This window comes from Schistocerca serialis, chromosome 6 (assembly GCF_023864345.2).
Source record: "Schistocerca serialis cubense isolate TAMUIC-IGC-003099 chromosome 6, iqSchSeri2.2, whole genome shotgun sequence".
Lineage (NCBI taxonomy): Eukaryota > Metazoa > Arthropoda > Insecta > Orthoptera > Acrididae > Schistocerca > Schistocerca serialis.
The window spans coordinates 53,401,289-53,410,322 of NC_064643.1; the positions used below are offsets into that span (position 1 = coordinate 53,401,289).

Here is a 9,034-nt window from a genome sequence, read left to right on the forward strand (position 1 = left end):
CCACATTTTGAAAGCTTCTATTCTCTTCTTGTCCAAACTATTTATTGTCCATGTTTCACTTCCATACATGGCTACACTCCATACAAATACTTTCAGTAATGACTTCCTGACACTTAAATATATACACGATGTTAACAAATTTCTCTTCTTCAGAAACGCTTTCCTTGCCATTGCCAGTCCACATTTTATATCCTCTCTACTTTGACCATCATCAGTTATTTTGCTCCCCAAATAGCAAAACTCCTTTACTACTTTAAGAGTCTCATTTCCTTATCTAATTCGCTCAGCATCACCCGACTTAATTAGACTACATTCCATTATCCTCATTTTGCTTTTGTTGATGTTCATCTTATATCCTCCTTTCAAGACACTATCCATTCCATTCAACTGCTCTTCCAAGTCCTTTGCTGTCTCTGACAGAATTACAATGTCATCAGCGAACCTCAAAGTTTTTATTTCTTCTCCATGGATTTAAATACCTACTCCAAATTTTACTTTTGTTTCCTTCACTACTTGCTCAATATACAGATTGAATAACATCAGGGAGAGGCTAAACACTGTCTCACTCCCTTCCTGACCACTGCTTCCCTTTCATGCCCCTCGACTCTTATAAGTGCCATCTGGTTTCTGTACAAATTGTAAATAGCCTTTCGCTCCCTGTATTTTACCCCTGCCACCTACAGAATTTGAAAGAGAGTATTCCAGTCAACATTGTCAAAAGCTTTCTCTAAGTCTACAAATGCTAGAAACGTAGGTTTGCCTTTCCTTAATATAGCTTCTAAGATAAGTCGTAGGGTCAGTATTGCCTCACGTGCTCCAATATTTCTACGGAATCCAAACTGATCTTCCCTGAGGTTGGTTTCTACTAGTTTTTCCATTCGTCTGCAAAGAATTCACGTTAGTATTTTGCAGCCGTGACTTATTAAACTGATTGTTTGGTAATTTTCACATCTGTCAACACCTGCTTTCTTTGGGATTGGAATTATTATATTCTTCTTGAAGTCTGAGGGTATTTCGCCTGTCTCATACATCTTGCTCACCAGATGGTAGAGTTCTGTCAGGACTGGCTCTCCCAAGGCTGTCAGTATTTCTAACAGAATGTTGTCTACTACCGGGGCCTTGTTTCGACTCAAGTCTTTCAGTGCTCTGTCAAACTCTTCATGCAGTATCATATCTTCCATTTCATCTTCATCTACATCCTCTCCCATTTCCATAATATTGTCCTCAAGTACATCGCCCTTGTACAGACCCTCTATATACTCCTTCCACCTTTCTACTTTCCCCTCTTTGCTTAGAACTGGCTTTCCATCTGAGCTCTTGATATTCATACAAGTGGTTCTCTTTTCTCCAAAGGTCTCTCTAATTTTCCTGTAGGCAGTATCTATCTTACCCCTGGTGAGATAAGCCTGTACATCCTTACATTTGTCCTCTAACCATCCCTGCTTAGCCATTTTGCACTTCCTGTTGATCTCATTTTTGAGACGTTTGTATTCCTTTTTGCCTGCTTCATTTACTGCATTTTTATATTTTCTCCTTTCACCAATTAAGTTCAGTATTTCTTCTGTTACCCAAGGATTTCTAGTAGCCCTCATCTTTTTACCTACTTTATCCTCTGATGCCTTCACTACTTCATCCCTCAAGGCTACCCATTCTTCTTCTACTGTATTTCTTTTCCCCCATTCCTGTCAACTGTTCCCTTATGCTCTCCCTGAAACTCTGTACAACTTCTGGGTTAGTTAGTTTATCCAGATCCCATCTCCTTAAATTCCCACCTTATTGCAGTTTCTTCAGTTTTAATCTACAGTTCATAACCAATAGATTGTGGTCAGAGTCCACATCTGTCCCTGGAAATGTCTTACAATTTAAAACCTGGTTACTAAATCTCTGTCTTACCATTATATAATCTATCTGAAACCTGTCAGTATCTCCAGGCTTCTTCCATGTATACAACCTTCTTTCATGATTCTTGAACCAAGTGTTAGCTATGATTAAGTTGTGCTCTGTGCAAAATTCTACCAGGTGGCTTCCTCTTTCATTTCTTCCCCCCAATCCATATTCACCTACTACGTTTCCTTCTCTCCCTTTTCCTACTATCGAATTCCAGTCACCCATGACTATTAAATTTGCGTCTCCCTACACTATCTGAATAATTTCTTTTACTTCATCATACATTTCTTCAATTTCTTCGTCATCTGCACAGCTAGTTGGCATATAAACATGTACTACTGTAGTAGGCATGGGCTTCGTGTCTATCTTGGCCACAATAATGCATTCACTATGCTGTTTGTAGTAGCTTACCCGCACTCCTATTTTTTATTCATTATTAAACCTTCTCCTGCATTACCCCTATTTGATTTTGTATTTGTAACCCTGTATTCGCCTGACCAAAAGTCCTGTTCCTCCTGCCACCGAACTTCACTAATTCCCACTATATCTAACTTTAACCTATCCATTTCCCTTTTTAAATTTTCTAACCTACCTGCCCGATTACGGGATCTAACATTCCATGCTCCGATCCGTAGAACACCAGTTTTTTTCTCCTGATAACGGCGTCCTCTTGAGTAGTCCCCACCCGGAGATCCAAATGGGGGACTATTTTACCTCCGGAATATTTTACCCAAGAGGATGGCATCATCATTTAACCATACAGTAAAGCTGCATGGCCTCGGGAAAAATTACAGCTGTAGTTTCCCCTTGTTTTCTGCCGTTTGCAGTGGCAGCACAGCAAGGCCGTTTTGGTTAGTGTTACAAGGCCAGATGCTCTGCAACTACTGAAAAGGCTGCTGCCCCTCTTCAGGAACCACACGTTTGTCTGGCCTCTCAACAGATACCCCTCCATTGTGGTTGCACCTACGGTACAGCTATCTCAGTCTTCTTTGGAGGTGCCTGTCTGCCTACCCTATGTAGTGAGTAGCAATCTATCATATTACAGACTGTCACTTAATAGATGAACTGAGACCATTTACTTCTAATCTGAGAATCATGTAAGAGGTGCAATCAAAGTTTGAACAGTTTGTCACTCACAATTTCTGTAGATATGTAACAAGTAAGGTAATAAACAACTAAAAAACTTGTTTCAGTTTAATAATTTCATTTGGAGAATATTTCACTGAATAGTTACTAGTGCATCTGCAAAAATCACTGAGTGAAGTCTACAAGAAATTTGACAGCCTGACCATGACTATATAAGGTGTCTTCTAAGAGCCATCAGGTGCATTTTCTGTCATGTTTCCACAGATATTTGCAGTTTTGTTTTTGCAATGTGTGGCGGGAGGCAGCCCAAACAAATACTGTTCATCAGATCTTTCATATGACACCCAGTGTTGAAATAAAGTATCAGTTTGTTTCTCAACACAAACAAAATTATTTTTAAAGCAGCATTTTATAGAGTGGTCCCAAATTAGTGTGGTATTTGTTTTTTATGTGAATTAACAGAGACAGTAAAACACAAATAATAACCAGTACGCCAGGAATGACAGCAGCATTGGTGCTGAAGAGCAGTAGCAGTCAGTGAGGGCCAGGTCAGTATTGCTGCTGCTAGAGTACTATTTGTGTCAATACATATCAATAAAACAAATATTGCACTAGACTAATTTGAGACTGCTCTATCAAATGAGCTTGTAAAATTCCACTTTTAAAATCGGTTTGTTTGTAAAGGAAATCAAACCAACACTTTTGTATAACACTGGGCACAATATAGGAGAAGTGATGAGCAGTATTTGTTTGGGCTGACTCCAGCTACACATTGCAAAAAGAAAACAGCAAATATCTGCAGATATACCAGAGCAAATGTGCCTAATGACTCTTAAGAGACACTCCCTGTGTACCTTCAGAAAATCTTTTGTAGTTTTGATGCTATGTGAAGTGGGTAAATGGATCGAAACCTTCCTTCCAATCTCTTGTACATCAGTTGCTACTGAAACTTATGACAGCTATCTGTTGCAGGATCCTAGAGTATAACTCACACTCTAACATTATGATATTCCTGGAAAAGACTCAACAAGGCATCAGGAAATATTGCTTGCTTTTTTCACATGTAATTTCCCGACATAAGTGAACAGGTATTTTCTGTCATGCATTTTTGGAAGCTGTTTCACACTGAACCATACCATCAGTTAGTAACCAAGATGTGATCATACACAGTATCTTCACCAATATGCAACTGTCTTCTTCTTCTTCTTCTTCTTCTTCTTCTTCTTCCCTAGCATTTGTCCCACAAGCTGGTGGGGTCTGCAGTTTTGATGCTGTCACCATTTTATATAATCTTATGAAGGTGCAGGACCTAAGATCTTGAGACCTTTGTGTAGTGTGTCCTATTGGGCATTTACAATTTACTCTCAAACTAACACCATTCTGTGCCATTGTTATTGCATCTGCTCTAAGAATATGCCCTGCCATCTTGACTACTATTGGTTCTACTTCATATAATTTATGAACTTCATTATTTGTGAACTTATAGTGCTTTTTTCCATGGCAGTAAGTCATTGTTCCATTTCTGTTGTTGAAGGCCAGCATTCAACAGTCTGACTTGCACATGATTGGAATCATCTTATCACAGAGTAGGCCAGACCCAGAACACCATTTGAGCAATGTGTTGCTCAGATTGTTAGAGATTTCTGTGCTGAGATTTGGATTGGCAGCAATTTCTGAACCTAGATACTTAAAAGTCCTCATTGTTGGGAGGTCAACACCACTAATTCTGAAGGTATCTGAGTTATTTCCATCTGTCATGGGATACAGAATTTTTCTTCATGTAGATTCATAGACTACATTTGCAAGGTGGTTGTTCCTGGTATGCACCCGAAATTGCAGGTTGGTCTTATCTTCAGAGGAAAATGGCACATTGCCAGCATACAGTAACATGCAGAGGGCAGTTTTCTGAAAAACTCTTTGTAGCTGTACCCATGACTGTGATGAAAAGGAGAGGCAAGAGAGCAGATCCCTGATGTGCTCCTAGAGAAACAGGAAGACTGCCCAACAGTCCAGCAGCTAACTGTACCTGGCTCTTCAATTCTGGTGGAGCAGTTTGAACCATCTTACAAGTTCTTCAGACACTCCCTGTTTTCTCAGGGCAAGCCACATCATTTCACATGGCACTGGTCAAAGGCCTTTCAAGGCTGAGGAAGGTAAGGTGCAGATGCATTGACTTCTCAGGGTATTTTTCAATAAGCATGTGAGCAACACGGATAACATTGTTGACTCACAGTCATTCATGATTTGATACTAATTTGTTTGTGAGACAGGTGATTTGTCAGATCTCTTTATCAATAATGTATTTAAAAACGTTCATTGTATATCACAGAAGACATATTGGGTGATAATTGTTACATTCAGATAGGCTACTCTTCTGCATCCTAATTGGAACTGTTGTACTATCAATCAGCTGGAATCCTTCTCTCTTCAATAACTATGTTTAAGAACTCTATTAGCCATTCATTTCAATCCCACTGGTTTGATTTCCACAGATCTGCAGACATAACAACTGTTACTGCTGCCTTTCCATTTTTCAGTTTCTGCAATACTTCGACAATTTAATCCTTGCTGACTGGTGCAACGGGTCCCTGGACAGCTGCTCATGCTGGAATTGGTGCATGTGAAATCTCCTCATTCTGGACTTTTTCATATTATTGTGGTCATCACTATGATAAATTTGCCATCTTTATTACTGATTCCACATAATTATTCTATGTCTGCTGTTTGTCTGTGATGCTGCATCACAAGTCCAGTAGATTTCTCAATCTCCAGTTGGTGTTAAAAGTTTATCACACACTCCTCTAGAGTTAACTGATTTTGCAGCCACAATTTCCTTCTTTGCTGCAATCTTAGCATCCCAATGATTGTTCCAATTTCCCTCTGTCTTAGATGAAAGGAACTTTTGACAGAGCTCATTTTTAAAATGTACAGCTTTCTTCCTCTCTTCAATCCACAGCCATGTCTGGCAATGAAGTTTATTTTATGGTGCCTAATTTTTCATGGGCTTCTGGTTTGACATATTCTTTCAGGGCATCCTTTATTATTTCTACATCATTGACAGGTGGAAGAATGATGGATGAAATGATGCCATTTCCTACTTTTTTGAGTTTTATCATTTAGACTGTGTTGGGCCAGTGCATTCTCTTTTCCTTTGATTTGGATGTCTGACACACATTTGGACAACTAGTGGGTGGTGTTGGGTAGCAACATATCCAAGATGACTTTTGGGCCACGTCGCTGTACAAGAGTCAAATTCATCTGGCTTACTTTGTTACCATTGTAGTAAGTCCAAAGGTGGGACATTCATTTCCTGAAGTATTTTTTGGTGATGATTAGATTGTGCATCTCTCCATCTGCATTTTGAGCTCAGCAATATCCATTTGCATTTGAACCAACATGACTGTTGATATCACAAGAGATGATAAGAGTAGATTCAGATGGCAGTTTGAAAATTCTTTCATCAAGCAGCATCCAAAAGTCATCTTTTGTCTTCCATGTACAGCTTGAGTGTGGAGCATAAGATGATTACACATGAATTTTCCACTCATTGACAGCCAACACAACTTTCATTAAGCAGTCATCAAATCATTCTATATTTTCCCACAGAATCACTAAGTCTCATGCTAATAATGATCATGCCTCCAATGACTGTTTTTGGGCTGAAATGCTTTTATATCTGTCACCAACATCCTGTGTTTTGCACCACTCCACCTGGTCTCCTGCACTGTGCAAATGTCAGTCTTACACTTTTTTAGCGCCACAGATACTTCACATGTTATTAACAGTAGCAAATGTTTAAAAGAAATGAATACAACATTGGGTGAACTCTAAGGAACTGTAATAGGATTGGTAACGTTCTCAGAAAACATGAATGATTAATCAGCAGCCCTCTTCAACTGTTCTCTGATGAAGTTGTTAAGAGAAAAATAACATTGCTAAATGACTTCAGAACAGTGCAGTGCAGCATTTATCTTGGGTCTGATAAATGAAAGTTGTATTTAAATGTGATTAAATGCAAACTTGTCTTAACCCATTATTGGCCATTGTCCCTTTTTTGGGACGCGTATATTTTACTTATTTCTACGTAAGCAATGAAGCTTTTAGCCTTTATTGTTGCACCTGTCGGTTCAACTAACTGCTATAATGCCTGTAAATGTAAAATAAATAACTTTTTTCTAGGTACTTCACGTCAGGAAAATTATAAACTTGCCGATTTTTTGTTCTCGCACTTGGCAGCACTGTATGTCTGCTGGTAGTTCCTGGACGACAATGAGCTGTGATTTAGTTGTCTAGGCGTGTTTGTTATGAACATATGGATGTCCATGTAAGATTAAGTATACTTCAGACTTTTTCAAGTAAGTGCAATATCGATATATTTTATGCTTCCCAATAATGGGACAATGGCATGTTACACTATCGTTTATTGTTGATGTGCCCTATTCTTGTATACATGTATTATACAGAGAATAATTGCATTTTACATTCTTTATATCTGCTTTTTTTTATACTCTATTTGAATTTTATGATTCCAACAGGATAAAAACATGCCGCGTGGACTTACACTTGAAAAAATTCTAACAGAACTACAGAACCATCAAGAGAGTGACGATGAAGATGATGACGTAGAATTGGTGATTATTCCACCCAATACAGATGTAATAACAGATGAGGAAGACATTGACAAAAATGTACTGAATAATGAGTCTGTTGTGCAAGATGTAGCCGGTACTTTAGAGCTCATAACTAGCCGAGATGAAGCTAATGCTACAGTTACACCTCCAGAAGCCAAAAGAAGGAAAGCGTTAGGAGATGGAGCATAAAGTGGTACGTTATCTACAAAAAAATATAAATGTAAGTGGTATAAATGTCAACCAATGTACACAAACACTAGTGAACCAGGGAAGAGCAACGAACATTATGTTGCGGAATGTCTAGCAAATAAGACAGTGCCCCAGGTGTTTGAGGATTTTATTTCCTTCTTTCTTCTTCTTCTTCTCTCTTTTTTTTTTTTTTTTTTTTTTAGGGCATACTACTGCTGAGTGGTTATCAGTCTTCAACTCCATGTCAAGAAATAGGTTTTGGGAAATAAAGAGATTCAATCATCCCAATGACAACTCCAAAATAGACAGAAACGACAAGATGTAAACAAGATGTACAAACTGAGGTTGTACTTTGAAATGCTGAAAAAGGAATTTGGTAAATTTGACGTCTTTCATTCAGAACTCTCAATTGATGAAATGATGGTACGTTATTATGGCAAACATTTAGCTAAAATGTTTCTGAGGGGAAAGCCTATCAAATTTGGATATAAAATTTGGTGTCTTACAAGTTCCAATGGCTTTCTTTATAATTTTTCGCCATACTGTGGCAAGACTGACAACAAACAGGAGCCTTTAGGTGCAAGGGTAATAAATGCACTAACCAGCATGATTCCAGAATCAGAGTATCCGAATTATATGCTTTTCTTTGACAACTTTTTCACCAGTGTTGACACACTGATAATGCTCGGAAAGAGTAAAATGAAAGCTACAGGAACAATAAGAGAGATCCGAACTAATGCATGTCCTTTGATTGACTCGAAAAGAATGGGAAAAGAAAAGGAACGAGGATTCTATGGCTACATGTTTGACAAAGAGAACGAAGTTCTGGTTGTGAAATGGAGTGACAACAAACCAGTATGTGTAGCAACAAATTACAGTACTATTACTCCTCTGAGTTCTACTAAAAAGATACTCACAGGCAAAGAAAAAGGAAATATCTGTTACAATGCCACATCTCACTGAAGAATACAATGCCCATATGGGTGGCGTAGATCTACTGGACAAGGAGATATCACTTTATAGGACAAGGATAAGGTCAAAGAAATGGTGGTGTCCATTATTCACACACATGATAGATATCTGCGTAGTAAACACATGGTGTGCATATCAAATTGCTAACTCTAATGAGAAGCTCTCACTTTTGGACGTCCGACAGGGAATAGTGATGTTTTACCTATCAAAGAAAACAGTATCAGAACCAAAATGCAGAGGACCACAAGGAAGCAAATTGATGGGCGGAC

At 38.5% G+C, this 9,034-nt stretch overlaps 1 protein-coding gene across 1 annotated transcript; it reads left to right on the top strand.

Moving 5' to 3' along the window:
• The first annotated feature begins 8,123 nt into the window (after positions 1–8,123).
• On the top strand, positions 8,124–8,756 carry LOC126484250 (piggyBac transposable element-derived protein 2-like). The gene has a single exon (XM_050107667.1). It carries the CDS (start codon positions 8,124–8,126, stop codon positions 8,754–8,756), a length of 633 nt encoding a protein of 210 aa, XP_049963624.1.
• Positions 8,757–9,034: the final 278 nt, after the last annotated feature.